Source organism: Megalobrama amblycephala, linkage group LG8, assembly GCF_018812025.1.
Source record: "Megalobrama amblycephala isolate DHTTF-2021 linkage group LG8, ASM1881202v1, whole genome shotgun sequence".
Lineage (NCBI taxonomy): Eukaryota > Metazoa > Chordata > Actinopteri > Cypriniformes > Xenocyprididae > Megalobrama > Megalobrama amblycephala.
The window spans coordinates 31,679,880-31,702,611 of NC_063051.1; the positions used below are offsets into that span (position 1 = coordinate 31,679,880).

At 36.8% G+C, this 22,732-nt stretch overlaps 2 protein-coding genes across 2 annotated transcripts in view; one reads left to right on the plus strand and one right to left on the minus strand.

Annotated features, from left to right (window-relative positions):
- Window positions 1–1,167: 1,167 nt before the first annotated feature.
- Window positions 1,168–17,480, plus strand: chpfb (chondroitin polymerizing factor b). Its single transcript, XM_048200561.1, is given in 5 exon segments — window positions 1,168–1,990; window positions 5,001–5,568; window positions 10,131–10,313; window positions 14,802–15,201; window positions 15,204–17,480. Coding segments are annotated over 5 exon segments (2,592 nt in total). The 5' UTR covers window positions 1,168–1,409; the 3' UTR covers window positions 16,064–17,480.
- A 1,863-nt stretch (window positions 17,481–19,343) lies between these two features.
- The window catches only part of asic4b (acid-sensing (proton-gated) ion channel family member 4b), a 45,776-nt gene continuing 42,387 nt past the window's right edge, over window positions 19,344–22,732 (minus strand). The window contains 3 exon segments of the mRNA XM_048200562.1: window positions 19,344–20,342; window positions 20,428–20,607; window positions 20,706–20,785. Coding sequence (XP_048056519.1) covers window positions 20,241–20,342; window positions 20,428–20,607; window positions 20,706–20,785 — 362 coding nt within the window. The 3' untranslated portion in view covers window positions 19,344–20,240.

The following is a 22,732-nucleotide window of genomic DNA, read 5'->3' on the forward strand; positions in this document are numbered from 1 at the left end:
CATTTTAAGTCTGAGAGTATAGTTATTTGCCTATATAGCTGATTTATGGGAACAACTGGTGCGCGTGTAAAGTAGCATGATTGTGATTGTGTGTGTGTGTATCCGAAGAAGATCTTGTATCATATATATATATATGAAGACTTCAGATGCAAAAGTCTGCCATCTGAAACTTTCTTCTAAAATTATCATTTTTATCAGGCTCCTATCTATAAGTTCAGTATTTAATGGCAATGCATAGACATTAAAGTGAAATAATTGAACATAAAATATAAAAATGATAAAAATGATCATTTCAGAAGAAAGTTTCAGATGGCTTTTGCATCTGAAGTTTTCATATATATATATATATATATATATATATATATATATATATATATATATATATATATATATATATATATATATATATACATATATATATATATGTGACTGGACCACAAAACCAGTCATAAAAGTAAATGTTGAAATTGAGATTTATACTACATCATCTGAATAAATAATCTTTCCATTGATGTATGGTTTGTATTTGAAAATTTGGAATCTGAGGGTGCAAAAAAATCAAAACATTGAGAAAATCGCCTTTAAAGTTGTCCAAATGAAGTCCTTAGCAAAGCATATCCACTCACAAAAAACATTTATTTACAGTAGGACATTTACAAAATATCTTAATGGAACATGATCTTTACTTAATATCCTAATGATTTTTGGCATAAATAAAAATCGATAATTTTGACCCATACAATGTAATGTTTGCTACAAATATACCCATGTGACTTATGACTGGTTTTGTGGTCCAGGGTCACATATATATAGTATTTGTAACAGGAGCAGCTATCAACAAAATATATATATTCACAGCCGATATACATCATATTCATCTTATTCTGTAACAACTTATTTACATTATGTTGTTTTTTAAATGGTGTACATTTTGGGACTTTTTTTTTAAAAAAAAAAGAAAAAAAAAGTTTTTATCTACAAAGTTGAATGGAATGCAAAAACGTTGAAGCTCAATATCTCAAAACTGCTCAGAATGCAGATACGACCTTATAATTCCAAGGTGGCGATATATATATATAGGAATTTCAAAGCAGAAAAATTATGTTTCATGTATTTGTCATTTGTTCAATGCTTTTAAATTTGTTTTCTCTTTTACAACATGTTTTTCCTTCTCTTTAACATGAAAATGTTTAAAATAAAGTCTAAGAAGTATTTGTTCATTCATTTTTATTAATGTTCTTTTGGTGTTTGCTCCATGCAAGGATTTCAACCATAGTCTGAAACAGAATGACCGCCCTCTAGTGAGACAAAGAGAGATCATAAACTTTCCAGGTCAAAAGCGGTTTCCTCGCAATATCCCAGGGCAAACGACCAAATTCGCTTTTACTCCCAAATTATAGCTGGAGTTAATGATAGGTTTGCTGCGGTCTCGCAGATGGCGCCTCCTCCGTCCCTGCCTCTGTCGAATGGCAGTAATCAGCGCTTCAGAATTTGCATTGACTGACGTCTGGTTAGTGAAGGGCGGAGTCCGGAGCGATGACACGTCAGAAGGCAGCAGAGACAGTCACGTCTCTCTTTATAGGTGTGAAGAGAGAGCGACGCAATTCCTCAGCCTCGCTCCGCTGAAAGCATCTCCTCGTTGCGCAGAGGAGCGGATAGTCCACTGTTTACTGCCGCCGACTGAAAGCATGAGAATCTCAATGCTGGTTTCTCTCATCAGGCCGACCGGGCCGATTATTGTGGGCATCTCTCTGGGATTCACCCTGAGCCTCCTGAGCGTCACCTGGGTGAACGAGTCCTGCGACTCTGACTGGATGGGAGCCGCCGACGAGATGCTCATAGGACAGCCTGGGAGCTCGAAAGGGGCCCGTAAACCTAGTTCGATATCCAGTGGGACAACTGACAACGGAAATGTCGAGGAGGATTTTGAGCCCAGAATAGTGCCTTATAACAAGCCTGCTCAGGAAGGTCCTCCAAAAAAAGTTTTCAGGTAGGTGTAGCAGCTCCACCAGTGAAGTGCCCATCCTGAATGCATTCTGTTCGGTCCATTTAAAGCATGCATGAAAGTTAGTGAGTAATTTTACTAATTAATTTTAGTATTTTTTTCTTTTATAAGGAAAAGAAGAATTTATGATTCTGATAGAAACACTTTTTTTTTTTATTAGGCCTATTCAAATAAAACAGCATTTATTTAGAGTTTACTGCTAAACTAAAGATACCTGTCTTTTATGCACGTTTGTGAAGGGAAACTGGACTAGGACGCAGACTATTTATAGAGCAAAGGCTCCTGATCTTGCCCCCTTGACCTCTGGAAGCTGATGCGGCCTAATGATGTCATCAGGTCACATAAAGCGTGCTGTCAGTCACGGATAATCTGAACTACAATGACAGCCTCAACATTAGTGTCTTTAAAGACACACGTAAACATAACATCCGTAATGAGGTCTTTATTGTTTTGTTTTTTTACCAGTTTAATATGCTAACTATAGTTAAATCCTGGAATGTTTTCCTCAAAAACCTTCATTTCAACTGAAGAAAGAAAGACATGAACATCTTGAATGGCATGGGGGTGAGTAAATTATCAGGAAATTTTCATTCAGAAGTGAACTAATCCTTTAAGGGATTTTCCGGTCAATATTTAGTATTATACACAGTTAAGTACTGTATATAGTTTAAACAAACATTTCGGGATAACGTTTAACTCTGATAGATGTACAAAGTGTTTGAGCGTGAATATATCGGGTAGGATGGCATCTATATCCATCTGTCCTTTTTCCAAACTGCCTGTTCTATGTAGGGTCGTGGGAATGCTGGAGTTTTTCCCAGAATCTCGGAGCATAGGCAAGGAAACAGACAGGACGGATGGCCTGTCCATCACAGGGACATGGCATCTGCAGTTTGAGAATTCAGATAAAATACTTTTTGTGTGGAAAAATTCGCGAAAAGGAATTTTTTTCACCCATTTCACTATCAACATTTGTTGGCAAATGATTTATCTTAAGAGAGTTTAAACAATCTGTAATTATTTTATTTAATAATTAATTGTTTAAACACCTTTTTTGAAATAATATTTCAACACTAACCATTGTTATATTTTCCTTATTCATTTGTCACATTCTGCATGTTGTATTTCTATTAGCTTTTAAAAACATTTGAACTTTTTAAAATAAAATTCTGTTGATATTAGGGGTGTGCCGGTACACAGAAGTCACGGTTCGGTACGGACCTCAGTTTTGGATTCACGGTTCAGTACGATTTCGGTACAGTAGGAAAAATGGTCACACTTTAGTTCAGGGTCCATTTCTCACTATTAACTTCTGCATCAATAAACCCATAATTACTGCTTATTAATAGTTAGTAAGGTAGTTGTTAAGTTTAGGTATTGGGTAGGATTATGTGATGTAGAATGCAGAAAAGCATTAATATCTGCTTTATAAGTACTAATAAAGAGCCAATATCTTAGTAATACGCATGCTACTAAGCAACTAGTTAATAATGAGAATTGGACCCTAAACTAAAGTGTTTCCGGACAAAGGAACAAATCCACAATTCTATGTTTCTATTCATTTATTTTGAACAGACAGAAGTGCAAATCACAATTTGTTCCACCTAGCGCCATTTAGTCCCCTAGTTGGTCCAGTACAGCCTCCTATAGTGTAGTAAGCACTAAGCAGGGCTTTTTGCAGGGCGGATAAAAAACAAAAGGTATTTTGTCACAATCAGCTACAAAACCGAAAAGCATCTTGTGTTATAAAAGTACAAAATAAATAGAATAATGAAAAATAAAACTTGTGCATTAGGAGTGTTACAGTTTGCTATATATAAACTATATTTAAACATTTAAAAGTTTAATTCCAACTTAATTTTCTGCATTGCACTCCATTTTGCACACAGTTGAGTAAGTGTATAATCCTTTGTCCATGAGTGCAGAAAGATGCATTTGACATGTGCGCACTATCTAGTGGACTTTGTTTTCAAGCGCTCAAGTCATTCACGTATACTGTTCTTCTTCTGCTTCTTTTCCTGTTGTGGCGGTTAGCAAACAGCACTGCATTACCGCACACGCCCCCTTCTGGATTGGAGTGTGGATTGTCTGTGACTGACTATATTCGTCGTCTAACTGCATGAACCGAACCGTGACGTCCCTACCGTACGTTTCGGGATGAATACATGTACCGTTACACCCCTAGTTGATATCATCTTGTGGTATGACATAAGATCATATGGTCTGACATTCAAAATAATAATCAAAGCGTGTTTTTGAACTATACAAATTTGTGCGTGTACTGCACCACAACAACCAGAAAGGAATAGTTCACCTAAAATATAAATTCTGTCATTATTTACTGTACTTAACTTACCCATATGTCACCCCAAACCTGTTATTTAGTTGTTGTTGCTTTTCTTTTCTGTAAATCAGTGGTGCATAATGAGCACGTCTCCATGTTTTTTAAGCTTACAATGAAGTCACACAATATCTTTGCATCGTTCTTGACTTATAATCTTTCCCTCCACCAAAGTTCTGAAATCTCATATGCACTCACATTCAGATTCATTGATGGCAAAACATCTTCATTTCTCATGTGTGTCTTAACTGAACATGACGTGCTAGTTCAAATGTGTGGAATGAAGAAGGAAGAATATTCTTTGAATAATTACATTTTCTCACACAAAGCTATACATTGTATGTTTTCAGATTTTGGATGGTCTTTTTTTTTTTATTAACTGTCATTATATATGGAAAGAGTTGCATGAGTATTATTCAGAAAATTATTTTTTGTTTCATGGGGGAAAAAAAATGGCAGCAGACGAGTTTGGATTGACGTAAATAATGACCCATCTGCTTCCTATTTTTATGTTATAAATGGTTGGGTTGGTTTATTTGACCAACTGACACAGCAAACCCAGCTGTGCTTGTGAGTTCCTAATGTAACCATGCTCTCATTCATATTTCTTTACTCTTCATGTTAGTAATTTATCCTCCGTCTTTTTCTTTTTAGATCCAAGTATGCCAGCACAGAGCTTGGAATTCGTGAACGCCTCTTTGTTTCAGTATTTACCTCTAAAGCCACCATGAACACGTTAGCCGTGGCCATCAACCGGACCCTCAACCACCACCTGGATGGGCGGCTCATCTTCTTTACAGGCACTCGTAATCGTAAACTCCCTAATGGAATGTTTGTGGTCGCCCACGGTGACGAGCGTCCAGTCCCAAACATGTACCAGTCTGTCCGATACCTTCTAAAGCATCAGATTGCTGAGTATGATTGGTTCTACCTTGTCCAGGATGATACCTATACCCAGCCTGAAAGGCTGAAGTCTTTAGTAAGCCACCTGAGCATGGGCCTTCAGCTTTACATGGGGCGTCCAGGAGAGTTCATTGGGGGTGAAACCCAGGGGAGGTACTGTCACAGTGGACCAGGATTTCTACTATCCCGTGCACTACTTCTGAAGCTCCAGCCTTTCTTGGAGCAATGCAGGACTGACATAATAAGTGTCAGACCTGATGAGTGGCTCGGTCGCTGCATCATTGATTATGTAGGCATGAACTGTGTAGAGGAATATGAGGTAAGAGCTAATGATTAACTGTAGCATTTAAAATGAAAATCTGTCATCATTTACTCACCCTCGTGTCTTTCCAAACTCGAATGGCTTCCCTAGTGAAAATACCAAAAATGTATTTGAAATACATTTATTTTGTGCTACGTATACTATAAATACATTTACATACTTACATATGTGCTAAATAAAAACACCCTGCAATTGTACTTTTTACCATTTTACACTTGGTATGTAAAATGGTATACTTAAAGTCTGCTAAATTGGAACAACTAATTTGTTCTTATGCACTTTAATTGTGCAGAAATAGTGCTGAGATCAACTAAAAATTGATTGTGCTAAAGTCGAACTATTGCAGCTATATTTAGGTACACTTTAAATATCTTGCAGACTGATGTTATACAAAGATCATACAATCCTAGTGATATTAAAACACTTTTTAGGCATAATATTAAGAAAGTGTGCATTGTGCAATAAAGAAATATTCCAAATAAAGTTTAATTATAATTAAATATATCAATAAGTGATATGTCAATAAATATGTTAATGGATTTGAAGTATACTTAGTATGAAATAAATGTATTTTAAATAGATTTTGGTATAGTTTTCCTCTGTAGAACACAAAGGCAGATCTTTGAATAAGATTATATTTAATATTATTTATTATATTTATTTTGTTTTTATCCATATTGTGAACAGTGTGGTCCAGATTGAAGTTTCATTCCACAGAAGAAAGAAAGCCAAACAAGGTTGTAACAACCAGCATTATTTTAGTATCAGATTGAGATGCTATTATAATTTTTGAATTACTTGATATTTTTTGTCATATTTTTTATATTTTAATTATATTCTTATATTTTAATTTTAAAGTGTTTGTAATTTTGTTGTTTTTGTCATTTTTGTTAGTTTTTTTTTTTTAAAAACATGTCTATATAGCTTTTATTAATTTTTATTTAAGTTTTAGTTTTAATTACTTAAGTACATCAAGTTAAACTGAATTAAGATGAGGAATGTTGCCTTGAGAACCAGCTGGAAAAATTTATTTCATTTCAGTTAAAGGGGACCTCTAATGCCCCTTTCACAAGATAAGTCTAATATAAGTCTCTGGTGTCCCCAGAATGCATCTGTGAAGTTTCAGCTCAAAATACCCCACAGATCATTTATTATAGCTTGTCAAATTTGCCCCTATTTGGGTGTGAGCAAAAACACTCATTTTTGTGTGTGTGTCCCTTTAAATGCAAATGAGCTGCTGCTCCCGACCCCCTTTCCAGAAGAGGGCGGAGCTTTAACAGCTCAACAACAACAAAGCTGGAGAATCTCACACAGCCAAAATGAGGATTGTCAGTAACGGTGTTCAGCCTTACATTGTTCAAACCGGAGTCGACACTGATGGAGAGACTCAGGAAGAAGTTACAACTTTTAGAATGAAACTGGACGTTTCTGAATGGTTAGTGGATAAATTTATGCAGTTGCTGTGGAGTTGATTCAACTCATCGACTAGAATGTGCCGTCATGTTCATCTTTTGTGTTGAATTGACCCTCATTTGTGAAGCAGTCCGGCGTAAAATGACGGCATGACAACAACACTCTACTACAACAACTCTTCCTCTTCTCTAAAGCAGCCCAACATGGCCCCGCCCCCTTTATTGTGTGTTCTCGGGGGCGTGGTTTATGTAAATTTTGTGGTTAGTGATGTCACTAACCGGGGAAGAAGCTCATTGTAGTCCCTACCAGCCGTTTGTTGTAGTCCTTAAACAGAGAATTCTTTAAAAGGAAATATCTCGCTTTGCATTGAACTTTGAGCGTCGTAACTTTGCAGATGTTGTTTATGCTCAAACAGCAACATTACACACTAACTAAAGTTAAAAAAGTCAAATCATAATCAACCACCCCTTTAATGTTTATTGTATTTCAAGTACCAACATGTTTTTTTATGGTTTTAAGTGAACTATAATAACCCTTGTAACAACATGAGGGTTGATGAGTAAATGATGACAGAATTTTATTTTTTGGATGAACCATGCCTTTAAGTACAAAAATGCTATCCAGAGCAAAACAATCAGAATTTCATTCTCTTTTCATTGTTTATTTTCCATCAACTTTCAATTTCTTAAGCTTTGTTTCTGTTTTTAACAAAATGCACTAAATCTCACAGCAGTATCTGCTCCTTCTCTGTAATCACTAAGGCAGTTACATTTCTCACATCATGAGATTCCAATTAGTCTCAAGCTAAAATTGTATCTATCCCAGGGCAAATGTGGCTGAGAGAGCTGTGTGCCAAAATGAGCTGGAGGAAGGGAGGCTCAGAGCCTGAACTATGTACAGATCATCCTGGCAAATTCTAAAAACAGGCCTGTGTTGATAAAGTAGACTTTTCATGTAGCTGGTTTCCCTTAGTTGGCAATGTTTATGCTGGTCACAAATGACTACATTTTTCACCTAGGGTCTCTAGTTTCGACAGGAAACCACATTACCCAAGGGCCCGTGCTTTATTGAGAGGGTGCGCTGTTATATATTGAGAGGCTCAATCCAACAGGGAGGCCAAATATTCAATAGTTCACAGTATTTTTCAAATTCTGAGGCAGGTACATTGATATACTCAAACAAGCTCACAGTCATGTGAAAATGTTCTGCATATGTTCAAACCAGTATAGAACATTATATATATTTGGTAAAACGTCATAAGTGTGATAAGCAATGGTTTGTGAGTTGGTGTGTAAAATGGGATTGGACATGGGTGCTGGCAGCTGGCTCCTTAGTGGATTATGCCCATTTCAATGCTTTGGCATAGAGGTGAAGGAAGACTTTCGCACTCTTAATAGCCTGATCTGATTGGATTCAGGTTTCTGCATGACTTACACTAAAGTTCAAAAGTTTGGGATTAAGATTTTTTTAAAAAAGAAATTAATGCTTTTATTTGGCAAAGATGCATTAAATTGATCAAAAGTGACAGTAAAGTATTTTATTTATAAATAAAATGGACTAATATTTCAAATAAATGCTGTAATTTTGAACTTTGTATTTATATAAAAAACAATCCTGAAAAAACACACACAACTGTTTTCAACATTGATAATAAGAAATGTTTCTTGAGCACCAAAATAAGCATATTAAAATAAATCCTGAAGGGTCATGTGACACTGAAGACTGGAGTAATTGCCATCACAGGAATAAATTACTTTTTAAAACATTAAAATAGAAAGATATTTTAAATTGTAATAATGTTTAATGATATTACTGTTTTTAGTCAGCATAAAGGGCTTCTTTTAAAAACATTAAAAAAATCTTACTGACCCCAAACTTTTGAATGCTACACTCTAAAAAATGCTGGGTTAAAAACAATCCAAGTTGGGTTGAAAATGGACAAACCCAGTTTCAGATTGGGTTGTTTGGGTTAAATGTTTGTTAAATGTAATTTTCAACCTATTTTGGGTTCATTTATAGTAATTTTTAAACAATAGTTGGGTTACATAAAACTGGCCAGTACCTTGGGCAAACATTTAACCCAACCACTGTGTTTGTCCATTTTCAACCCAATTTGGGTTGTTTTTAGCCCAGCATTTTTTACAGTGTAGTGTAGATACTCTGAACCACATGTCTCAAAATACATCTGTAACCGATACATGTGTGTTACAGGGACACAAAAATATGACCATGTTTAAATTCTACTGCATAATCAGTCATAAATGACTAAAAGGGGTTTATTTAATTAAAAAAAAAAAGAATTTGAATGGCTATTTCTATACATATGAATTTGTTATTTCAAGAAGATTCAGACTAATTGAGAGAATGGAATCATATAATTTCATAAAAAATATATAAATATTTCATATTTGTAGACTAAGGTGCAAATCAATTAGTGGTTTGAATTTCATTGTTGGAAGCACATGATTGCATGATCCCTGCCTTCCCCCCAATAAAAAACAGTTAGGCGCAAACACCACCCCACGGCGGATTTCATTGGTCAACTCAATCACACAAGAAACCTGTCAAGAAATTTTCAGATAAAGCTAGATGAAGCTAAACGATTATCACTGTAAAACTGTGTATGAACATTAAAATCAAAGAATCAAATTATAATTTACGTCTCATTCAGGGGCAACATATCATTATACTGGGTTTAGGACAGTCTAGTTGTTCAAGTTTGGACCTCTTGAACAATCATGTAAAAGCAGTGACCTGACCATCAAGCATCAGTAATCCACACAGACCTGAACATGCTGTTTTGGATCCAACATAAAACAAGTGAGTGTCCAGACACGAGGATTACTTGAACGGAATGATGTACTTCTGCTGCTGATCCACAAAATAAATGACTTCCTGTTCTCGGCAGGCCAGCTGCAGACCTGCTGAGATGTGTGCAGTTAATTAGCATGGTTACAACAAGACATTAAACAGATTTACTGCAAATTGCAAGGGTCTGCTGACTAGAGCTGACCAGAATTAACCTAGAGGTGCCATCTATGCAACTACGACCACATTCTTGTTATTGTGCCAAATGCTGAGACATTGTTAATATATTTATATACAATGTAATATTCTGATCTAATTCCAATCTTGCTTTACCTTAGGGGCTGAATTATAATTATTTTACAATGGAAAACAATATGGACCTTCCCAGAGTGGGGAATGATGGATTCCAGGATGCTCTCACTGTTCATCCAGTGACCAGTGCAGAACTTATGTATCGTCTGCACAAACATTTCACAGAAATAGAACTGCAGAGGACCTATGAGGAGATTGAAAAACTACAGGTTAGATTGTGCTGTATTCTTAATTATATATATGTGTGTGTGTGTGTGTGTGCATGTATTTGTTAAGTTGCATATGTATTTTTGCCCTAAAGCAATGTTTCTCAACTCCTTTCCACCTACCAGAATGTTTTAGATGTTTCCTTATTCAACAATATGAAAAGCTGATGAGTTTAATCAGGTGTTTAATTAGAGAGACATCTAATACATTTTGGTAGGTGGGTCGCCAAGACTGGAGTGCATATTAGTACCTTAATGCTTGGTTCAGATGAATGATATTGGTTCAACATAGAGTGTGGTGATTCATAAACGTCAATGGGTGTCGGGACGCAAGAATCGATCGTTTTTAAAAAAGATGTATGCTGGCGAATGATAGCGAAGTCTGAAATCCCTTAAAGGTGCCCTCGAATGAAAAATTGAATTTATCTTGGCATAGTTGATAACAAGAGTTCAGTACATGGAAATAATCAGGTCTCAAACTCCATTGTTTCCTCCTTCTTTTATCTCATTTGTTTAAAAGACCTCAGAGACGAATCTAATACACTGTTACGTAACAGTCGGGTACGCCCCAATATTTGCATAATGCCAGCCCATGTTCCCAACATTATAAAAGGCATTAGACAAGGGCAGCCAGTATTAACGTCTGGATCTGCACAAGTGAATCAACAGACTAGGTAAGCAAGCAAGAACAATAGCGAAAAATGGCAGATAGCAATAATAACTGACTATCCATGATAACATGATATTTTTAGTGATATTTGTAAACTGTCTTTCTAAATGTTCGTTAGATGTTGAATGATATTGTTAAAGTACCATCATTTCTTACTGTATCACGGAGACAAGAGCCGTGCTATTTTCATTATTAAACACTTGGTGTATAATTCAAAAACACATCTTCATTCTTTATAAATCTCTCCAACATTCATAGCCGTTAACGGAGAATAGTCACTCATGCAGAATCAATGTAAACAATATAACAGTATACAATACTCACATAATCTGACGCTGCATGCCGACGCAACTTTGTAAAATCATTTGAGGGTTATATTAGCTGTGTAAACTTTGTTTATGCACTGTTCAAAAAGCGCGATCTCCGTGGGCGTCGAGCAGGAGAATTAAAGGGCCATGCTGAATCTGCATTTATAATGATGCCCCAAAATGATAAAAAAAGAATTAAAAAAAATCTATGGGGATTTTGAGAAACTTCCGAAATCAGGGGACACCTTAGACTTAAATAAAAAAAGTTCTAGGCACCTTTAAATAGGGCACTATTTGAGGGGACAGCCATTTGTAGTGGTGTCCGAAACCATAGAGGACGACATCAAGTGCACTCATTCAATCCACAATGCACCGCAATAACGAGTGTACAACTGATGTACGCTCAACGGCTAGAGAATACCCACAATGCACTTTGAAAGTCGTGTGCCGAATGAATTTCCTCATCTCGCTAGAAGAAGGCACACACAGCCAAATCATTCATCCATCCATTTTCCAAACCGCGCTGGTCCAATGTGGCTACAGCGTAATATTAGGTTTAATTAAATTATTTTTTAAAGGTCCCATTTTTTGTGGTTTTTTGAAGCTTTGATTGTGTTTATAGTGTGCAATATAACATGTGTTCATGTTTCGCGTGTAAAAAACCACAGTATTTTTCACATAATTTACTTATCTGTATACCGCTGTTTCCACTGTCATAAAAACGGGCTGATGACTTCCTTGTTCTATGAAGTCCCTCCTTCAGAAATACGTAACGAGTTCTGATTGTGCCAGCGGTTCCTGTGTTGTGATTCGACAGCAGCTTAGCGCTCCTTGCCCGGAAAGGTCACGCCTCTTACCATAACGTGGAGATGCATGCGCTCAGTGTTATTGTAAACATGTCTTTAATTTTACCCTATCAATTTGAGCCGGAATCAGACCCGGTGATTGGACTGCGGGATGAAAATAACAGCGTTTCGACGACATGGCGACAAACACACTCTACAAACGCAACTCTTGTGTATTCCTGTGGGCGGAGGTTAGTCAAAAAACTGTTTTAGTGACGTCATTAAAGAAGGAAGTAGAGGGATGTAGTCCAAACTGGCCGTTCGATGTAGGCGACTTCTGTTAAATAAAATATCTCGCTTGGCATTGAACTTTGAGCTTTAAAATTTTACAGATTTTATTTATACTCTAACAACAACATTACACACTAACTAAAGTTTGAAACATGGGATCACGAAGAACAGGACCTTTAAAGATTATTAAATTGTTTAATTAAGGTTAAGAGTTTGAGATAAATATTTTCTTCTTACTGCTGGAGCTGCCAGTTTGTTAGATTTCAGATGATTATTAAACAGCAAGCATAAACTATGTACTACTCAGTCACTCGTTTTCATTCACTCCTTCAAGTGGACTATATTAGAGGACTAATGTAGGGAATAGTGAATGAGGGTATAGGGGGCAATTTCGAACACAGCAATTGTTTGTTTACTCTCTTGTTTCCGGAAGTAAGTCGCAAGTTCCGCCTTCTCGATGACATCTCGTAACATGTAATTTGACATATCGGACAAAAATATTGTGCAGTCTGAACCTGGTATATACGGTGGCCCAGTAGTGCACAACACAACGAAATTAAAAAAGCAAACATAAGTTCACAACACAACGGAATAAAGCCACAACACAACGAAATCGAGCCACAACACAACGAAATCAAGCCACAACACAACGGAAATGCTCCCGACCACTAGGGGGCTCTCAGAGCTCGGTATTGTTGGTATTCCTTGCCAATGTTTTATAGAGTCGGCAGAGATATGAATACCACGATTAGTTTTAGCAGTATATAACCACTGTATATCAACATGAAATATTAATTCAAAATCACTTGAGTGCACAATAGCTTCATATTTATACCTGTGAATGATTTGACGTGCTACCAAGGCGAATGATGAAGGGAACGTCTGACAATTCCACCAAGTGGTTAAAACGTATAATTTGTATTCATTAAAATTACTTTTAACATTTAAAAACAGACATGTTCAAATGACAAAGCTTGTCAGTCTTACCAACAGGAAGTAACAAGCTAATTACCCTTCATCCGTGGTAGCGCGTCAAATCATTCACAGGTATAAATATGAAGCTATTGTGCACTCAAGTGATTTTGAATTAATATTTCATGTCGATATACAATGTTTACATACTTAAAACTAATCATGGTATTGATATCTTTGTAAAACTGTCGACTTTATAGAACATTGGCAAGGAATACTAATATTAATGAGCTCTGAGAGCCCCCAAGTGGTCGGGAGCATTCCGTTGTGTTGTGGCTTTGTTCCGTTGTGTTGTGGCTCGATTTCGTTGTGTTGTGAACTTATGTTTGCTTTTTTAATTTGTGTTGTGCACTACTGGGCCACCGTAGGTATAAGGTACTATCCCTGCTGAAAAATCCAAAGATGCTGGTCACCAGCATAAGGTGTGTTTTGCATGCTGGGACCAGCCTGAGATGCTGGTTTGCTGTTCCCCAAGCATGGGAAGTGGGAGTGTTGGTGTACCAACTACAACAGCTCAATTTTGTTTAGGAACAGCATGTCAATGCTGGTCCACCAGCTAGGCAAGCACTATACCAGCTCTAACAAGCATAAACCTGCCTGGACCAACATGCAATTCATGCTGGTTTATGCTGTATTCTTCAGCAGGGATACCTTATAACACTAATATGTACCCTTAAAGGGTTAGCTCACCCAAAAATGAAATTTCTGTCATTAATTACTCACCCTCATGTCATCCCAAACCCGTAAGACCTTAGTTCATCTTAGTTTTTTGATGAAATCCAAAGGTTTTTGAACCAAACATAGTCGGAATGTGTCCACGTGACCACCTTTTAAGGTCCAGAAAGGTATTAAAGACATCGTTAAAATAGTCCATGTGACTACAGTTGTTCAAACTTAGTGTTATGAACCGATGAGAATACTTTTTGTGTGCAAAAACAAAACAAAAATAGTTTATTCAACAATAACAATTTTTTCTCTTCCCTGTCAGTCTCCTATGCTATTGACGTAGTAAACACAGTGCAGCGCTTCCGTGTTCTACGCCAGAATGCCTTTTTTTGTGCACAAAAAGTATACTCGTCATTTCATAACATTAAGGTTGAACCACTGTAGTCACATGGGCTATTTTAACTATGTCTTTACTACCTTTCTGGACCTCAAAAGGTGCAGTGACATTGCTGCCTATATGTGGTTCAGAAACCCTTGGATTTCATCAAAAAATATCTTAATTTGTGTTCCGAAGATGAACGAAGGTCTTACGGGTGAGTAATTAATGACAGAAATTTCATTTTTGCGTGAACTAACCCTTTAGGGTGATAATATGAGCTCTTCAAGATGATTTAAGGTACGCATAAGGGTGTACTGCCCCAGTGACAAGCTTTTTCTCCCCAGAAGATACAGTGTATTGTACTTTTTTTTTATTGTAATGGCTTTTTTTTTCAACTTTTCATGCACTTTTCACCCTCAGTCTGAGATAAAGAATGTCAGTGAAGTAGCAGCAGATGGAAACAAGAGTGCTCTATGGCCTATCGGCATCACACCTCCCTTTGAACCCAAAAACCGCTTTGAGGTACTGCGTTGGGACTACTTTACCGAAGACAACCTTTTCTCCTGCGTAGACGGTGCCCCTAAATGCCAGCTCAGTGGTGCAGATCGCGATGACGTGACTGACGTCATCAAGGTTGCTGTCGAAGAGCTCAATAAAAAATACAACCCTTTTGTACAGTTGAGTGCTCCACGACTGGTGAACGGTTACAGGCGCTTGGACCAGACCCGAGGGATGGAGTACACCTTGGACCTGCAGGTCCAGGCCACGACTGAGTCTGGTCACCAGAAATCTATCGCACGCCGTGTACACCTTGTGCGACCCTCAGCCAGGTAGAGATTATCCCCATGCCTTATGTCACCGAGGCTACACGAGTTCACATCTTCCTGCCCCTCACTAGTTATGAGTCCCATGTAGCACTGCACTTCTTGGATCACTGTTCCACCAATTTGTTTGAGACTGGTGAGAATGCGGTTCTTAATTTCCTGTTCACCTACGAACCCGCTGAGGCCCAAAAAGTGAGTACAAATGATGTCTTCGCAGAGGTCAAGGCTAAGATCACCGCCATTGAGCGCAGATATCCTAGCGTGAAGGTGTCTTGGATCAGCATAAAGACAGAAAGTCCTGGTGTCCTGCGGATCCTGGACATTGTTTCTAGGAAGCACCCAGTGGAAACGCTCTTCCTCCTGGTCACAGCTGATACAGTACTCAACTCAGAGTTCTTGAATCGCTGCCGTATGAACACCATAAGTGGCTGGCAGGCGTTCTTTCCCATCCATTTCCAAGACTTTGACCCCAGTGTGGCTTATCCAGACCAGGTTCCCCCTTCCTCACAAGACCTGGTCCGGGAAGCGGGCCACTTTGACCGCTACACCTTTGAGGAGGCGTGTTTCTACAACTCTGACTACATGTCCTCGCGCACACGGATGTCTGGGGATTTGCAGGAGAACGAGGAGCTGCTGGAGAGCCTGGATCTTTATGACATGTTTGTGCAGTACTCAGGACTGCACGTGTTTCGTGCCGTCGAGCCTGCTTTGCGCCAGGCGTACCGCAATCGGACCTGTGATCCTCGGCTAAGTGAGGACGTGTTCCACCGGTGTCTCCAGAGCTCTCTGGAGAGCCATGGGTCACGTTCCCAGCTCGCTATGCTAATATTTGAACAAGAGCAGGGAAACAGCACCTGAGGAGCTTCCAAAGAAGCAACAGTGGGGTATAGCTGTAGACTGGCTTACATCTTTCAACCAGTTCTCTAGTAAAGCTGTTTGATTATCTTACTGAAGTGTTCTGAAAGGAATATTTTAAGACGTTTAACGAGAAATGTCTAGACATCTTTTCAGTGAGCACTTGACTCACAACTGTTAATGCACTAAAAAAAACTTATACTGTTCTTTCACTGTGCTTTTCTGAACAATTTTAGAATTTTGTATTGCGGCACGTCTCATGTTGCTGCCTCGTTAGGATGGATTGTTTTTAATGCTGTAAATGTTATTTACCTTACAGATTGGTGTAGTTAAGCCCAATGTATACTTCAGTTTTGACACAAACGCTAGCATATATACGTACAGCCGAACTCATAGACGAAATTGCATACTCTCTGAGTATGTACTTATTTTGAATAATAGTATGTGTTTACTATGAATGTAATCTGGATGTACATTCGCCAAGTTGTCACTGTCATGTGACTTACCAGCATCAGTTGCATCACTTCCTTTGTGGCCTAATGGTTAGAGAGTCTGACTTGTAACCCAAAATTTGCGGGTTCGAGTCTCAGTATCTGTAGGAAATGTAGGTGGGGTGAGTGAATGAACAGAGCTCTCTTCCACTCTCATTACCCACAACTGGGGTGCCCTTGAGCAAGGCATCTAAACCCCAATTGCTCCCCAGGTGCCGCAGGAAAAACAGCTGCCCAATGCTCCAGGTGTGTGTTCAATACTCACTGCTGTGTGTTCACTTGGATGGGTGATTACGAGTATGGGACACGTCACTTTCACTGCCATTCACAAATCCTCTCCCATGGCCTCATGGGATAGTAGTGTTCATTGTATCATCTGTGTACATTTTGACTAGTCTTTTATGAGTACTCTGAATTCATACTACTCATACTGTTTTTATGCGATTTCAGATGCAGCTATAGCCTTTTAAAGCACACTTCATCTGTTTATTTAATGATTGTGAAACAACAGGTCAGGGCAGTGTTGCCACCTTGTGGACAAACTAATTACTGCAACAAAATTCAAGGCACAAGCATGCAGAGGATGCACAATTAAAAAAATCTGGCTATTCACTGTATATACAGTGTATGCATACTATGCTGATGATGAAATTTGTAAAACTCTGTCCCACTTTTAAAGTTTTCATTGGTCATGTCAATCACAGTGCTGATAGCCTACATAAAGCCATGGCCACACTAGACTTGTGCATTCAAAAAATATTTTGGACACTGCTGCAGTTGTAATAAGACATCACACTCCCCTCTCCTGGATTCACATGCATGGAAGTCTATGGAATGAAAAGTGTAATGTGACCAACCCTTAAAGGGATAGTTCACCCAAAAATTTAAATTATCCCATGATTTACTCACCCTCAAGCCATCCTAGGTGTATATGACTATCTTCTTTGAGACGAACACAATCCAAGCTTTATAATGGGAGTGAATGGTAACTGAGATTTTGAAGCCCAAAAAAGCACATCCATACATCATAAAAGTAATCCAAACGACTCCAGGGGGTTAATAAAGGCCTTCTGAAGTGAAGCAATGGGTTTTTGTAAAATATCTATATTTATAACTTTATAAACTAGGACGACGAATGTTAACGGAAGCCAGTGATTACTATAGCCAGTCTATAAGTATGGATCTATAAATATGGATATTTTTCTTACAAAAATGCATCGCTTCATTTCAGAAGGCCTTTATTAACCGCCTGGAGTCATATGGATTACTTTTATGATGAATGGATGCACTTTTTTGGGCTTCAAAATCATGAGTCCCATTCCCTACCATTATAAAGCTTGGAACAGCCAGAATGTTTTTTAAAATAACTCAGATTGTGTTTGACGGAAGAAGAAATTCTTATAAACCTAGGATGGCTTGAGGGTGAGTAAATCATGGGATAATTTTCATTTTTGGGTGAACTAACCCTTTAATCCACTAACACCTAAACATAGCCTCAGCGTTATGAACAAATCCTGATAAATAGCTTTTTTTTTATTACTGTTTGTTGCGATCAGATTGGATGATATTTCTGAATTCATGATGTTTGAACTTTTCTTTACAGTTGACAATGTGACAGAGTTGACCAATGAAATCGGCTGTGGTATGGGGTTTGCGCGGTTTAGGAAAAAATCATATAACTAGCGTACATGTAAAAACCGAAGTATACTTTGGGCTTTGGTGACAGAGCTGGGAAAGAGAATGTGAATAGAATTTTTCAGTGATTACATATAGTGTATTTTTTTATTGTGTCTGAGGGAAGAGAGGATAAAGTATGTTCACATAATACTGGACAGTTCAGAAAGGCCGAATGTATAAAGCTATTTCCGCAATGTATTTTGCAGTATTCCAGACTTAAATCCACCCATGTTAGAAAATGCATTCCAGTATTCCGCCCACACTTCCTTTTCCCGTTAGCTGTGGCCGTCTAAGGCAACCTAACTATATTGTCCATGTAAAAATCTGTGCCTTTAAATGTGTTCCTTCACAGTGGAATGCTTCTCAACTATGCAACACATTTTTTTGTTTTGTTTTGCACATAAACCTGATATTTAAGAATATTTATAATGTCAAAATGATGTTTTGGTGGTTTGTTTGTTTGTTTGTTTTTTCTTTCCATATTTCCAAAGAGATGTTTGTGAGCAGAGCACCAGGTGTTGTTCTCTGTAGAGCTGACATGCTATAATGAGATTATAGAGTTAGTGCATCACACTGCAGATGTTTACTGTGTGTGTCGTGCTGCTGCTAACAGAAATGGTTACAGATGAAGAGCTTAAGAGGGTCTAATTCTATTTGGAGAAAGTGTGTCAATGTAGGTAAGGGTAAATCATTATTATTATTATTATTATAATTATATTGTGTAATCACAACCCATTTGCTCTCAACTTGTCAAAATCATTAGTGTATCCATGTGAAATTCTGTTAAAACAATTTTTATTCACCAAATACTTAATTTGCAGAATTGCATGATTCCATATAACATCTCTACCCTTGAATGCCCACCATTATGAAGCCACCAGACTTGAGTTGTTGTTACAAAGTTCATTCAAAGTGAAACATGATAGGTGTTGGTGTTTTAGTATTAAGCCCACTAGATGGCAGTAAAAGCAGTTTTTTCCCTCCTTGAAATGCTGTCCTCATGTATAAGGTTAGTCTGTGGAAATATATTATGCATATTCAATCAAAAGGCTCTGGTTTATGACCAGTTTTCAATGCATTATTCAAGACATAAAACTAAAATATAAATAAACAAAAGAAGAACCCCTGGTGGTTTTAAATCTTCTACAGCTGTAGTGAGTATTACTGTGTTCTAGTCCTTTTCACACCTTTTTAGACCAGATGGAAATGACGAACATTCAGCAAAATGTTACTACAATTTTAAATATATCTATTTGTATTTGAATGTGCTTGTATTTGAATACAAAATAAAATCTCTATCACCTTTACCTTTTTATTTTCATACAAAGGATATTATTTAATAGTGTTTACATTTAGACGGCAAACAGCGTGCTCTAGTGTGGCGTTTTTCATCTTTCAAACCTAGAGATCGTTTCATTATAAGGACTATAGCACAATGAAAAAGTTACATAAGACTGAAAAAAACATAACACCTACTCACAGAGAAACGAGTGCTATATTTTAGCTGTTCTCCTACTGAGAAGTCTCATTATGTTATTAAGAAATGTGGAAAAAGTGAAATGGCACAAGCACTGTACATTACTATAAGAAGAACCACGCAGAAACCAACTTTTTCTGCACTTGGCAACAGCTGCATGTTTGCTTCAACTTTCTGTTTTCCTCATAACTTTCAGTAGAATTGTCCGGTCAAATAGGTAATTTATATGTGAATGCAACAGTCTTTCTTCTTTTAGGTCCATGATAGGTCCATCCAGAAGGGAAAACCCCCACAAATCAACAAAAGCACATGTGGTTTCTTCATTGACTTTGAAAAGTGTGAGCGCTGATACGGTGTGACTGGTCTGAGCCGATTTCACATGATGAGGTCCCAGATTAGGCTTTGGCTGTAGCTTTTATAAGTGGAAAAAAATGAAATGTATATTTCAGTGTACAGGATCCATTCAGGATCCCAATTTCAAGTTCAGTGATATGAAAAAAATAAATAAATAAAAGAGAAGAAGAAGAAGCATCCCTCAACAAGCAAAGTCCTGCTGTACGACCGGTTGTGCATTGTGATGATTTGGTAATATTGAAGTGGGATGTGCACTGTGCGGTTGAGCCACGTCATTAGCTGTCTGTTGATGAACAAATCACAGGATGCAGATCTTTAGTTATTATGTGTAGAAGGCATTTAAAAAAAATCCTGTTTTTGTGACTCACCTTGACTTTGACTTCTTCAAATCTGACTGTAGCTATAGTTCCTGCAGCCAGCTGAGCTCTCAGGTTCTGTTCTCGCAGGTTCTTTGTTCTCTGGATCTGCTCTTGGATTAAGTTCTGCTGATTTTGTTGTTTCTGACTCTTCTTTGGTTTCAGGAGTTTCTTGATTTTATATTTGACCACCTATAGAGATAAAGATTAAAAGCAGACTGAAAGGACAAGAGATGTTTGTGTGTTTGTGAATGTCAGGGGATTGTCCTTTCACAATGAAGTGAAGATACCTCATAGACATAGTCAAGTATTTCCAGGATAGTAAGAATACTGGCCCCAATGAAGAGCCCCATCTGTCCACCAATGTCTCCTGGAATTGAAAAACAAACAACAACATAAAATAGAGAGGTTTTTTTTTTTTTTTTTTTTCAATCGCTAGGACCCATTTCTCCCTTTTTTTTTTTGGTAACACTTTATTTTAAGGGTTCATAATTATAACTAAATAGTAAAGGGATATTAGCCATTATTTATAAGCTTTAACAAACCAGTAATAAATAATTAAAGGGATAGTTTGCCCTAAATCATTTACTCACCCTGGTGTTCTATGCATATTCATTTTAGGGTGAACTATCCATTTATCTGAATTATTATCTAACTTATCAAACATTTGAAGGATTACCCTAGTGAAAAAATATACTAAAATGTATTTGAAATAAATTTATTTTGTGCTAAGTATACATAATTATGTGCCTAATAAAAATTCCCTGCTTTTGGTATATAAACTTAAAGTCTGCTAAATTGAAGCAACTAATTTTGTTCTTAATGCACTTTAATTGTGCAGAAATAGTGCTGAGATCAACTAAAGATATACTGAAGTATATTTGAATGTGCTAAAGTGGAACTATTGCAAGTATACTTTAAAGCATTTAAAGACTGATATTATAAAAGATCATACAATCCTTATTAATAGTCATATTAAAACACTTTTTAGGCATAATATTAAGAAATGTGCATTGTGCAATAAGGAAATACTCAAAATAAAGTCAAGTCATCATCAGTAAGTCTTAAGTGAGATGTTAATAAATATAATGGATTTAAAGTACTTAGTATGAAATAAATGTATTTTAAATATATTTTGGTATAGGTTTATTTTACAAGGGTAAACGTTTGAAGGATAAAAAGCAGAAATAAGCCAATAATTACTGGTTAACTGAATGTACAGTAAATGCTTTTTAGGGTTACACTTCATTTCTAGTCCACTTTAGACATTCTACTAACTATAAGTAACTTTGCCACTACATGTCAACTAATTAGAGTATTAGTAGACTGTCAGGTTAGGTTAAGGTTTGGGTTAGTAGAATAAGTTTACATGTTGCAAAGCTACTTACAGTCAGAAAGTCTGTTGGGGAGCATCAAAATAAAGTATTAGCAGATATTAAGCAGACAGTAATACTCTTATGACTGCTAGTCATTTTTGTGATTTACATAATGTTATATTTATGTGATTTACCATCTATTAAGTAAACTGAACAATATGTATCATTATGTTTAATTAGTGTTAGTTTTACAGGTTGAGTAATAAATTGCTAAAATTGTCATAAAGACAATTCCCCCTGAAAACCCCCTGTTCTAAAGTAAAAAGTATATCCATATTAATTTAAAAGATTTGTAAGGCACTTATTGAGTAATGTTCGAGTTTATTCACCAGAATAAGCCAGTAATTTGGTAAAGTTACCAGTAATAAACTAAAGACGATTTCTGGTGTGTTCATGCTTATACTGCATAAATAATGCAGTATAACCCTAACCCATAAATAATGGCTAATATACCTTTACTATACAGTACTATACCAGAAAGTTAGCCATAATTCTGAGAACATTCCCCATTAGCTGGGAATAGACTGCTGTTGTGCTCACTGTGTGAAGAGTTTTGAAAAAGTGACATAAGGATTGAGAAATGGGTCCTTGTAAAATAAAAATAAAAAATCTATTCATTTGTAATACTCAAAGGGAAAATTTAAACAAACTGAAAATTCTGTCATCATTTACTCATTCTTATGTTCTTCCAAACCTGTATGACTTACTTTTTTAACCCTGGTAAGCTATTAGTTTGGGATGAACACTCAGGTCGTTGGGGTTTCCAGACAATAAAATGTGATTTTGTAACAAAATAATGTTTTTTTTTTAAACATATGTAATTTTACTTACTTTATTAATGTTTTTACTCTACATTTGTATTGTTTTGGGAGGATTTATGGCATGTTTTAAATTTATATAATATATATATATATATATATATATATATATATATATATATT